Here is a 13,206-nt window from a genome sequence, read left to right as displayed (position 1 = left end):
GAACGCTTGATTCACTTTTCCATGTTTGCATAGTCCTCTTTCATTTTGCAATCACTGGGGTACAAAAAGGCAAAGTTCTCCCACTTTTTCCTTCCTGATCTATTTCTTTTTCTCTCTTAAAACATAGCAGCTGGGTGGCTCAGTGGATTGAGAGCCAGGCCTAGGGACAGGAGGTCCTGAGTTCAAATCTGGCCTCAGATACTTCCCAGGTGTGTGACCCTGGGCAAGTCACTTAACCTCCATTGCCCAGCTCTTACTGCTCTTCTGCCTTAGAACCTATTCTTCATATTGAGCCTAAGACAGAAGGTGAGGGCTTAAAAAACAAACACCATATAATAGGAGACAAATCCATCCCCAGCCCTTTGATTTATGTTTTACTTTAGTCTGTGGGATTGAATTGGGTGCTTAAGAAGAGGCCAATCTGTTGCTTTGTGAGTGTCTCCTCCTGGCCCCAAATGAATTTCCTCCTGTCCATCAGTAGGTGACTCCCTTGTCTCTACTCTGCATGGCTCCATTATTTCCCAAGTCAAAGTGTATGGCTCTGGCTCAGGCTGACCTAGTTTTAGAGCCTGACCAGTGGGCTTCAGACCTCTGTGTGGATCCCTGGCACACAGGCTCCCGAGTACTGTTTTTGTAGCATCGCTGTTGGCCTGACTCAAATTGTTGTGACAGTTCAGGGTCAAAATAGGAACGGAACGAGATTAAGAGCCTCTGTCAGTTAGGAAGGCAGATGGGGTGGAGGGGAGGGAGTTCTCTAGCTGAAGCAAGGAAGAGACAGCCAACACGAAGGCAGACTTGAGTCAATGAGGCTTCCTACACGATCTTCCCATCTGAAACCACAGAGAACTACTGAATCTTTGAGTGCAGATTTTTTGTGTTTGGATCACCAGAGACCCACGTTAGGTTTTTGAAACTTCATTCCTTGAGAAAATTAAAAAAAAAAATTTTAAACTCTTACCTTCCATCTTGGAATCAATACTGTGTATTGGTTCCTTCTTGGAATCAATACTGTGTGTTGGTTCCTTCTTGGAATCAATACTGTGTGTTGGTTCCTTCTTGGAATCAATACTGTGTATTGGTTCCAAGGCAGAAGAGGGGTAAGGACTAGGCAATGGGGGTTAAGTGACTTACCCAGGGTCACACAGCTGGGAAGTGTCTGAGACCAGATTTGGACCCAAGACCTCCCATCTCTAGGTCTGGTTCTCAATCCACTGAGCCAACCAGCTGCTCCAGAGAAAATTAATTTTTGAGTTTGGTTTTGGCATTTTTTTAAAGCCCCTAGAACAGCATTAAAGGCTAGGCAATGGGGATTAAGTGACAGCTAGGAAATATCTATGGCCAGATAACCCTTCTTTGTATCTAATTATTCTCTCAGGTGTTCTGCCACCCTAAATTGGCATAAGAAGAGTGGATATATCTTGTATCCTTACAAAGGCATCGTTGGCAAGATCTGCACCTTTACAGATGATTCCTTATGTTGTTTGTCACACATGGGATTCTTCCAAAATGAGGGTTTTTAACCTGGGGTCTTTGAATTTGTTTTTTGTCTTTCTATTTGATTTCCATTGTCATCCTATATATTTTTTCTTATGCATTTAAAACATTATTCTGAGATAGAGAGACCACAGCTTTCACTGGAATCTAAATGGAGGTTGTGATGCAAAAACAGATTTAAAACCCCCTCTTCTAAAGTACCTTTTTGAGAATGTGCCTTGTAATAACAATCTTTCAGCATGAGATATTTGAATGAGAGAGGAGTCCTATCTCTGTTATCAACTGTCTCTCTGAGCCTGAGTTTCTTCATTTTCCAACTTAGAAAATACCTAGCACCCCTCTGTCATAGAGACTGTGAGCACCAAATCAGATGGTGCAAAGTGCTTCATTGTCAGTTATCATTATTAAAAACCATTCAACACGAAGGGGACTGTCCCATGGAGGACCTATTGTAGACCACTAAAATGTCCAAATTTACACTTTACATCTTCATTCTGATGACTTTTCATAAATTTTCTGTTCTAGTGGTGGAGCAGAAATCAAGAGATTTTAGGGAGAGAATAAGGAGAACTTCAAAGTTTTCCAAGCTGCTTCTCTCTCCTGAAATTATATTCTGGCAATATATGACTCTTGTTAATTCAGGATCCTATTATGCCTAGTCAAATTTCATGGGCATATTATTCAAATTCATAATTGTGTGCCATAAATTTTACTTTCAAGTTTTTAGTAACATAATTATAATAAACCAAATGACCTCTTCAGCACAATTCATTACCTTTTGTAGATTTTTTGACTGCTATGCAAATCTGCAGGTCATTAGTAGATTCAAAGTTAAGACACTTGTGCTTTCCTTTAAAAAAAAAAAGTAGTTTGCAGAATAATTTTACCTTGAATAGAAATTAGGAAGTTGGGAGGTTTAGGGAGCAAAGATGTTGACTGCAAGTATTTCCAGTAGGAATATGTACCTAGAACTTGGGAGAGATCAGAGTTATGTGTACAAACTTAGTAATCATCTATTTGCATGCTACCTCTCATCCTCCCTATATCTAATCTTTTGCTAAATCCTTTTTTTTTTAAGTTCTTATCTTCCATCTTCAATTGGTTCCAAGGCAGAAGAGTGGTAAGGGCTAGGCAATGGGGGTTAAGTGACTTGTCCAGGATCACACAGCTGGGAAGTGTCTGAGGCCAGATTTGAACCTAGGACCTCTTCTCTCCAAGCCTGACTCTCCACTGAGCTACCTAGCTGTCCCCTCTATATACTCTTATAAGCCAGGAAAACCATCCTCCTTTTTATTCTTTGCTTATGATATTTTATTTCTTAAATTGACACATTTTCATAGAAGTAAAAAGTTTTAATTTGGGCAACTAGTGGCATGGTGGATAGAGTGCTAAGCCTGAAGTCAGAAAGTCTTATCTTTTGAGTTCAAATTTGACCTCTGACACTTAGTAGCTGGGTGACACTGGGCAAATCACTTAACCCCATTGGCTTCAGTTTCCTCATCTACAAAATGAGCTGGAGAAGGAAAATGGCAAGCTACTCCACTGTCTTTGCAAGAAAACCCCAAATGGGACAATGAAGAATTGGACACAGTTGAAAGGACTGAACAACATCACATTTTTCTGAAAGACCTCTAATCCTTAAATTGCATCTACACAGCCTTTCTTGGACATCAGTATGTTTTGCTTATATGGAGATCGTGCTTTGAAAAAAATGTTGTTTGATTTTTTTTCTATCTTGTCATTCACTTCCATGTATTTTCATTCCCAACTGGTTATCTTCTGTTGTTTCTTTTGTGATACTTGCTACCATGGATTCGCATTTTTCTGTTCTTTCAGTTATTTCTGCTATGCAGGCCATAATTTCTGCTTTCACGTTTTTTTTTTTTAATTTCTTTTAAATCACCTACGAATATCCTGCTATTTGTGATTTCATCTTCTCTTCAAAATTCAGAATTCATTGTCTTCCTCATCAGGTGTTGAATCTTTTTTTTTTTTTAGTCTTGTGATGCTTATTCATAGATCTCTAATCTCTTTTCCCTTGTCTGGAGGCCATTTCCCCTCCTCTTATTAATATCTCCTGCTGCTTATGTTCTGAGTTTTCATCCTCCTCATAGTAATTTTTTTAATCCTATTTTCCCCTTTTATCATTCTCTTCCTTTGAGAGAATTTTCCTTAGGGGCCATCTCAGGCTCCTTCCTTCCATGCTGGCCAATCCATGATTAACCACCCTAGATTTCTACCCCAAGTGACTCCCAGGAGTGACAGAATTGGCTTCAGCTGGATGCTTTCTTTCAGGTGTAGAGAAGTACCACAGAGCTCTACAAACATCTCCTGCCCCAGCTCTCTTTCCCACAGTTCTCTGATCTTGCTTTGTTGCAGTGATACAACTCTGTTACTTTCACAAGCCAAGAAAATTTCTGCTGTTTGGTGCTCAATGACACTAGGTACAGGTGGAGATTGGAGTACAGAGTTGAGTTCTCTTGCAAGTATGCGGGCCAAATTTTCCAACCTTGGGGAAGGGAGAGGTAGGTGGTGAGAAAGGGAAAGGACATTTATTTAGTATGTTGATCAGAAGTTAGACATTAGCCTTCTCTACTTTTAATTCATTGAGTTTTTAACCTTATTTGGATTCTTGGTATCCTTGTTCATGGAAATAGCTAATATTACTTTATCTCTGATGCAGGATTTCTGTTTTGGAGAACTTTCAGAGGTCGTGAGGACTAGAAAAAAAGAGCAAAAGTAGAATACACACATTTTCACTGATTGTCTACTTTTTTCTGCCACCTCACTTACTTCAAATATCAGAAAAAATCCCAACTTCTGCAAGAAACATTTCCCCTAATCCTTCTGAGATTGTCTATTACAAATCTTGCCAATGGCTTGTTTATACAAGGTTGTTGTTTTTCTGTTTTCTCTCTTGGGAAGACCTGAGTTCAAATCCTGCCTTAGACACAAGCTGTGTGACCCTGGGTAAGTCACTTATCCATTTTGCCTTAGTTTCCTCAATTGTAAAGTGAGGTAAAAATAGCAGTTAGCTCACAGGATTGTTGTCGGGACCTAATGATGGCGTTTGTAAAGTGCTTAGTATAGTACCTGCCTCCTAGTTGGTGTTATATAAATGCTCATTCCTTTCCTTTTTCCCTTCCTCCATTGTAGATTATGAGCTTCTTGATGGTGTGATGTTTTTACCTTTCTTTGCCATTTCAGGGCCTAGCACAGTGCTTTAAACATAATAAAAATGGTTGTTGATTTGTGAGCTTCTGGAAGGCAAGGACTGTTTTTGAACTCATTTCAGATTCCTAGTTCTTAGCACAGGAGAGGGGTGCTTTAAAAAGTGTTACTTGGCTTGTTTTTTGCACTTATATTTTTAAGACTTCTAGGATCGCATTTAACAGTTTTCATTAATGATGAGTAAATTGGGGTAAAACCTAAATTACAGGAAAAGTAGGCTTTGATTTTCTGTTAGATGAATGTACAGGTGCAACCACTCATATCATTGTATTCAATTCTCAGATCTATTTATCCAGCCTTAAACTCTCTTTTGACCTCCAGTCTCTTGTCTCTCACATTGTCCTTATTGCTATTGCATTTAAACATCTGCACAGTGCAAATAACATGCTGAAAACAATTAATTATGAAATTGCCCATATCCAGTGAGTTCCCCAGTGACATTTTTGGTATCAACAGGGAGGGAGAAACCTGTGGGAGTCAGTGATTTGGAGCACTGAGTGCTAATTCTTCATCAACCATCAGTTTTCATTTTGAATGTTTAAAACCAATTTATTTTTGAAGTGTGTTTTTATTCTCCCATCTTTTTCAGTTTTCCTCACTGAAGAGAAAGCCAATTCAGTATTAAAGCGCTACCCAAGAGCAAATGGTTTTCTGGAGGAGATAAAACAGGGAAATATTGAACGTGAATGCAAAGAAGAAGTTTGTAACTATGAAGAAGCAAGAGAAGCCTTTGAGAATGATGTGAAGACTGTAAGTACTGTAGAAGGGAAATAAAGATACTCCCTACTAGATTTGTATTTCTTCTCCATAATAGTGAATAGGAGAATTCTCCATTTAAAAAATTTATACCTTCTTGAAATGTAATCTCAAATCAGCTTGGCTTTCTGTTCCCTTATTGTGAATAAAAGCCTGTGACTTGAGCATTTCTGAGGCACCTAAAAGTGATCCTGAAAGAAAGGACAATTTGTGTGATAGCCCTGTATGTAGGACTCGGAAATCTTTTCCCAGGATTTCTTCAGAATCCCTCATTAGCTGAGATATTTCCTCTTGAAGCCTGGACGAAAGCCTTTATTCCCATGAATAGCTTTGTTCCTGAACATTATTATCTAATAAAACTTTCTTTGCTTTATGAAGGCAAGATTTATCAATTTTATTACAGATATCTGGCCAAGCTGATTCTTTAGAAAGTGATTTCAGATCTTTATAGGATTGAAATATGTTATAGAATTTAGCAAATGGAAGGGGGGGGGGGATATTCCTTTTTTGAGAGGTCACTGTAGCTAGACTTTTTCTACAATGTCTAGATTGATATATACTTCTATAAAGCATGGTTATTGAGAGAGGACATAAGCTTAAGGGCTATGTGGGAGTCATTAGGCTGACTTTTCTTGGCTGATCAGCATCTTCCTTGTCACAAAAATGTATAATTTGAGGAAAAGGGGAGAGAGAGTCAGGAGATTGATTCAAGGAACAGGATAGTTTGGGTTTGTCTTTTTTTTAAACCCTTATGTTTTGTCCTAGAATCAATATTGTGTATTGGTTCCAAGGCAGAAGAACAATAAGGGCTAGGCAATGGGGGTTAAGTGATTTACCCTGGGGTCACACAGCTAGTAAGTGTCTTAGGCTAGATTTGAATCCAGGACCTTCCATCTCTAGGGGCCAGGCTCCCTATCTGTTGAGTCACCTAGCTGCCTCAAGGTTAGTTTTGTGGGTTTTTTAGTTCTAAAATATTTTATTTTCCCAGTTACATTCAATAATAATTTTCCATATGTTTCCCAAAATTATAAGATACAAATTATCTCCCTCCCTCTCTTCCTTCCCCCCTCTCAGAGATGGTAAGTAATGTGATCAGGAGTATACATGTATCATCATGCAATACATACTTCCATACTGTCATTGTTGTAAGAGAATGCTCCTATAAAACCAAAACCTCAGAATAAAACTGCAAACTGTGACAGTATGCTTTGATCTACATTTGACTCTAAAGTTCCTTCTATGGACATAGATAGTATTCTTTGTTAGAAGTCCTTCAGGATTGTCCCAGATTATTTTATTGCTGAAAGGAGCCAGGTTTTCAATTGATTATTATACAGTATTGCTGTTGCTGTGTACAATGTTCTCTCAGCTCTGCTTATTTCTCTCTGTGTCAGTTCCCACAGATCTTTCCAGCTTTTTCTGATATCATCCTGTTTGTCATTTCTTATAGCACAATAGTATTTCATCACCAACACGTACCACGATTTGTTCAACCACTCCCCAGTTGATGGACATCTCTCAATTTCCAATTCTTTGCCATCACAAAAATTGCTGCTATAAATATTTTGTACACGTAGGCTTTTTCCCCTTATTCATAGGTTCCCACACACACACCTTTTTTTTTTTAACCAAGATATTTTTTTAAATGGAGGTAGCTAAGCTGGTTTCTACAGTATCTTCCTTTTTGTCTTCTCAAGGACAATGTGCTTCTCATTCTAAAGATGAAGCAGAGATATGAAAATGGTTCTTGGTGGAACATTGGAAACAAGATTGTTTTCAGGGGCTTTGCACCCTCTTGTTCTTCTTGTAGCACCAGGAAAGTGTGAAGAGGTTGTGTCTTCTGGCTAGGACATGGAAAAAAGAAAATCTCTAGAAAGAAGCTTCTAATGGATGGGGGCAACCTAAGACTAAAAGTCCTAAATAATACAAAACTATCCTTGAGACATGATAGTGTCTAAAAGAAGGCCCTCACTTAGCAGAATTATACCTTTACAATTTCTTCATCTGCTTAGGTCCTGGAAAGTGACCTGTAAAAGATATTAGCTTAATCCTGCAGAAGGAAAAGTGCTGGAAAACACTGAGTTAGGTTACAATTCTATTACAAATCCATGTTGATTACTACCCAGAGGAGAAGGGCTAAAAACACTAGACACTACACAGAATTGTAAAAGCATCCAGTAGACAAGAACATCCTCGAACATCTTTCTGTAATCAAGAACAGTAGCCAATCCCATCATCCCCAAGGAATAGTTCTATCTTCCAATTTGTGGGTCTCTTGGAATCCTGCTTCCACAGAGAGCTTTTGAGGCTTCATACAGGTCTTTACTCAGTACTAAATGATCTTTTTCACTGTAATATAGAGGGCAGCTATATGGCACAATAGATAGTGTTAGGCTGGAGTCAGTCAGAAAAGACTCATCTTCCTGAGGTTAAATCTGGCCCAGGACATTTACTACGTGTGTGATTCTGAGGGAGCCACTTAACCTTGTTTGCCTCAGTTTCCTCATCTGTAAAATGAGCCAGAGAAGGAAATGGCAAACCACTACATTATTTTTGCCAAGAAGACCCTAAAAGATGTCATGAAAAAAAAACTGAAAAAACAACTGAACATCAACAAAACAGTAGCAAGCATCTATATAGCATGCTGAGTTTTGCAAAGTTCTTTATATCTCCTTTGATCCTCACAACAAGCCTGTGAGTATTATGATTCCCAATTTTACAGGAGAGAAAACAAGTGACTTGCCTAAGGTCACATAACTAGTAGGTGTCTGAGATAGGAATTCAACTTGGGTCTTCCTGAGTCCAAATCTCACTCACTATATCCACTGTGCCATGAGAGCCCAGGGCTGCCGTCAGTAGCTCAGGGGTAGATTAGCTCTGATCATGGAACTCATTAGCTTTCGAAGAGCAGGCTGTGAGCTTTTTCTCAATTGTTGGAATGTATTCATGCTCCATGTCCTTACAGATGATCTTTTAGGTCCTCTTCTCCTTTCTTGAGCTGGTGGCATGTTTCTATGATACTATGGAAAGACAGCTTGAAGCCAGAAATGAGAAGACTGCACATAGCTTACAAGTGCGTGGCAATTGTTTAAGACAATTAATGTTGTCCAGTTTCTCCAATTTTAGTATCTTCCTACCCCACTCCATCATGGTGCATACGAATAAAATGCAGGATTGTCTATGTTAGACATTTTTTTCTAGATGGCACAGTGAATAGAATGTCAAGACGGGAGGAATCTTGCCTATGAAAAGCAAAAGAAGTCTTTGAGAATGATGTGAAGACTGTAAATATTCCAGAGAGAAGAGAAAGATACTCCCTAGTAGATTTTTCTTTCCTCTTCCATAGTCCTGAATATGGATCTGGGTTTGAAAAGTATAAACTGATTTCTCATGACAAAGTAAAACAAAATCTCTTCGGCAGTTTCAATCCTAAGTAAAATAAAGTCAAAAAATGATATGAAGAAGCCAATTTATAATTTGGATTCAGGGTACTATATCCAGCTCCATAGTCTCCAAGTTGGAGATTCAAAATGATTCAAATGCATCTCCAGTCTTCAAAATGAAAACAGAGCAATTGAGAAATGGGGATGAAAGGATCTTTACTTCCATGAAGTTATCCCAACCCTACCCAATCATCTTAAAACTGACTGGTACCCTAAATGCCAAGCATCCCACCAGTAATGATCTGTCATTGTTCCTTTGTTTAATAGATTGCCAACACCGCACAATAAGCACTTCTACTTCCAAGCTGTCCCACAAAGTTCTACTTCACAGTAAATTTCACTATGTAGAGTTTGTGGCAGTACATTGTTGCTGTGTTAACATTAACAATACAGGGCAGATGGTGACGAAGTGGATAGAGAGAGAATTCCGGGGTTGGAGTCAGAAAGTCCTAAATTCAAATGTGGCCTCAGACACTTACTGGCTGTGTTGATCCTGAACAAATCACTTAACATGTTTGCCTCAATTTTATCATCTGTAAAGTGGGGATAATAATAATAGTCTTACCTTGCAAAGTTGTTATGAGGATCAAATGAGATATTTGTAAAAGTTCTTCACAGACTGCTATATAAATGCTTATTCCTTTCCCTTTTCTCCAGCAGTACATACTATTGAGATAGTTTTATAACTGAAACATAATATATGACAGTCATTGAAAACATCTATTTTTGTACCCAATTTGTTCATACAAGGTCTTTCTAAAAGCATCCTGCTCTCTTGTCTTCATTCCTGTTTCATCTTCTCTCTTATATACTCATGCCCTCTCTCTCTTTCTCTCTCTCTCTTTTTTAAAGATCTATTAATATTATTTTATTATTTCCCCCAATTACATGTAAAATTCATTCAGAATCCATTTCTTTCTCTGGAAGCAGAGAGTATTTTCCAGCCTGAATCTTTTGGAATTCAATTATACCCTTTCTCTTTCATATCAGATTGCAAAGCAAGCATCAGTAGTACAAATCAACAATCAGAAAATAACATGATGCCATTGTAAGATGTCACAAAGAATGAAAGAACTCAATGAAATGCAGAATGACACTCATCAAGGTAGCAAATTCTTAGAGGTTGTTGGGATCACACTAATTTGATTCCAGATTGAGGAAGCTATCAGCACAAATACCCTTCCTTTCTGTTATCATAATTCCTAGAGGACAGATATGGAACTAGACATATTATTATATATAATATTACACATAATATTATAAGAAAAACCAGATTTGAAAGATTTAAGAATCTTCATCAATTTAAGGACAAACCATTATTCCAGGGAACTCATGATGAACCATGCTACACAAAGGTGATGGTTTTGCAGAACAAATGTGGGAATCATTTCACTTGACCTTGCATATTTGTTGTAAGAGCTTTCTTTCCTTTTTTTTTTTCGATCAGTTGGAGAGTGAGAGGTAGGAGGAGTAAATAAATGCTTTTTAAATGAAAAATATTTAAGAGAAATAATTTAAGAAGACAGTAAAGTTATGATCTTGGCTAAATGCTGGTATACTCCACAGTAGCATGGAAATTAGGGAGAATGGAGAAAGACTACATATTCTGTTTTGGATAGAACACGGTGATTTTTCAGATGCACATGGGCATATCCACTTCAAAATGTCCAAAAACTTATTCAGAAGCATTTTATTATTGGATAGAAAATGCCCTGTTTGGTTTAGTTTCATTCCTCTCAGAATGGAGTTTTTTAGCAATGGATCAAAGTAGGATTCTTCCCTCTCATATAAGAAAAATAGCCTGTTTTGAACCTATATTATAATAAATAGTCATGCCTGAGATCAACCCTTAGAAAACTCTTAGAAAAAATATGCTTGTCAAGTTAACTTTTTTTATTCAAAGTAGTTTTATTTTCCCAATAATATGTAATAACAATTTTCAATCTATATTTTATAAAATTATAAGATCCAAATTGTCCCCCTTCCTCCCTTCGCTTCCTCCTCTCAGAGTCAGTAAGCAATTTGATCTGGATTATACATGTATTATCATGCAAAACATACATTCATATTGGTCACTGTTGTAAGAGAATACTCCTATAGAACCAAAACTCCAAAATAAAACCATAGATAAACTAATGTGAAAGATAGTATATTTGATCAAGTTTACTCTTAACTGACTTTTTGGTATGTCTCTGGAAAAACTTCAAAGTGGTTATTAGCCTTTAGAGATGATTTATTGTCTCTTGTAATCAACAGTCATAGGGATCCAAACCTGTATGGACAGTAAGCAAACTGGATAGTAGAACCCTGTTGCTGAATGCCCTGATTTTGTTTTGTTTTGTTTTGTTTTTTACCTGGACAAATTCCCCACTGGAAAACCCTGACTGGCAAAATAGAACTTGGTGAAATTTTGGATTAGGATGATTAGAGGTAATTGAGGAAGGATCTCTCTTTTAGACTGAGAAAAGCACAAATAATTTAGATAGAAACCAAGTTCCTGACTTTAGGAAGAACAGGCATTAAGTCCCCAGTGGGTTAGAATCAGAATTATTCCAAGAAATAGACTCAGGTTAAGGGAGAATCTCATGTAAATCATAAAATTGCTGGTATTCAGACAAATGATTTTCCATATCTATCTTGATCCAGATGCATAGTTTATCTTATGGGATTCTTAAAAATCTTAATAAATTATTCATTTTATTTATTCCCTTTCAGAAGAATCCGAAAGATGATAAAATTTTGTTTGAGTACCCTCTTGTTCTTAGGGAAGGGGCAGCTAGGTGCCCACATTGGATAAAACGCTGTATTTGAAGTCAAGAAGACTTGAGTTTAAATTTTACTTAAGATACTTTCTAACTGTGCATCCCTGGCCAAATCATTTAACCTGCTTTAGTTTCTTCACCTGTAAATAGGGATAATAACACCCATCTCCAAAGGTTGTTGGGAAGATCAAATGAGATAATTGTAAAGTGCCCAGCACTATACAAATCAATTCTTATTCTCTTCTTTTTAAGGAATACACCTTCTGTTTGCAGGCTGAAGCTTCTAAAAATAAAGCTGAATTCTTGGCCAAGAATCATTAAGCTTTTAGAATCAATGAAAACTGCACATTCAGAAATACAAGGTTGAAACTGACCTCCCAAAATTACTACTTAATTTCTAGCCCTTTCAAAGTCAAGAGTACCACAACCCAAAGTCAGAAAATTTTCTCCAGCCAATTTAAATCAGTGAAGCTTCTCTGTGAATATAAAGAAAAAGTTATTTGATTCCAGAATACAAAAACAAAAGGGAAGTTTCAGATACAGGCACGGATCTCAGGAGAGGAGTATTTTTGTGAATATTTTTTGTGAGTATTTTTTGTGAATATTTTGCTGGCAAATGTCTGCCTTTACAATTGTGAGTAGGAGAGAGAGAGGGAGAGAGAGAACTTCCTAAAGGACAGTAAACTATTTAAAAAATTCTTTTTAAATCTTACCTTTCATCTTAGAATCAATACTAGTGTTGGTTCCAAGGTAGAAGAGTGGTAAAGGTTAGACATTGAGGGTTAAATGACTTGCCCAGGGTTGCACAGCTAGGGAGGGTCAGGTCAGATTTGAACCTAGGACCTCTGGGCTTGGCTCCAGAAAACTACTATAAACATAGGTAAAATAATTTGAGAAATAAAAAACAAACTTTTGGTCTCAGTTATAGCTCATTAGCATAATTAAAGGTAGAGATTTTAAGATTGTTGTGTTTGTTCCCCAAACTGATGATGTCTGAGGAAGTTGGGAGAGTTTATTATCCATTATTCATTTACAAATCTCCAAGATGATTTATTCCTAAAACTAAGTGCTTGTCAGGTTAACTCATTTCTCTTATTGCAATATCTTTTGTTTTACTTTTCTATCTGAATATTAACTATACTTGCAGATTGGATGGAAAATGCTTACGTTTCATTTTAAATGGAGAGACAAACAGTTTTGAAAGAGATTAAGAGAGGTTATATTAATCATTTTCATGTTCTGTTATTTGTTAGAATATACCTACAAACCTACTCAACACAACTATGCTACAGCCTCAGGACTCTTTAGTCACCATTAATCTTGTCAAACTAAGTTTTTATTTTTTTAGCATGTACCAGCATCTAGGTACACATGGTTAGAGCTCTGGACCCAGAATGAGGAAGACCTGGATTCAAAACCAGCCTGACCCTTACTAGTTATGTACACCATTTAACTTCTCTACCTCAGTTTTCTAATCTATAAAATAGGGATACTTATAGCACATATACCCTAGGGTTGTT

At 37.3% G+C, this 13,206-nt stretch overlaps 1 protein-coding gene across 2 annotated transcripts in view; it reads left to right on the top strand.

The window, feature by feature from the left end:
• PRRG1 (proline rich and Gla domain 1) overlaps positions 1 to 13,206 on the top strand; it is a 139,200-nt gene that overhangs the window by 97,005 nt on the left and 28,989 nt on the right. For both annotated transcript variants that reach the window (XM_007493349.3, XM_007493352.3), the window contains exon 3: positions 5,315 to 5,475. In XM_007493349.3, the coding sequence (XP_007493411.1) occupies positions 5,315 to 5,475 (161 nt within the window). The remainder of the gene's footprint in view (positions 1 to 5,314; positions 5,476 to 13,206) is intronic.

Source organism: Monodelphis domestica, chromosome 4 (genome assembly GCF_027887165.1).
Source record: "Monodelphis domestica isolate mMonDom1 chromosome 4, mMonDom1.pri, whole genome shotgun sequence".
In the NCBI taxonomy this organism is placed as follows: Eukaryota; Metazoa; Chordata; class Mammalia; order Didelphimorphia; family Didelphidae; genus Monodelphis; species Monodelphis domestica.
The sequence above is the reverse complement of the archived record's forward strand: the minus strand, read 5'-3'. Positions and strand labels throughout refer to the sequence as shown.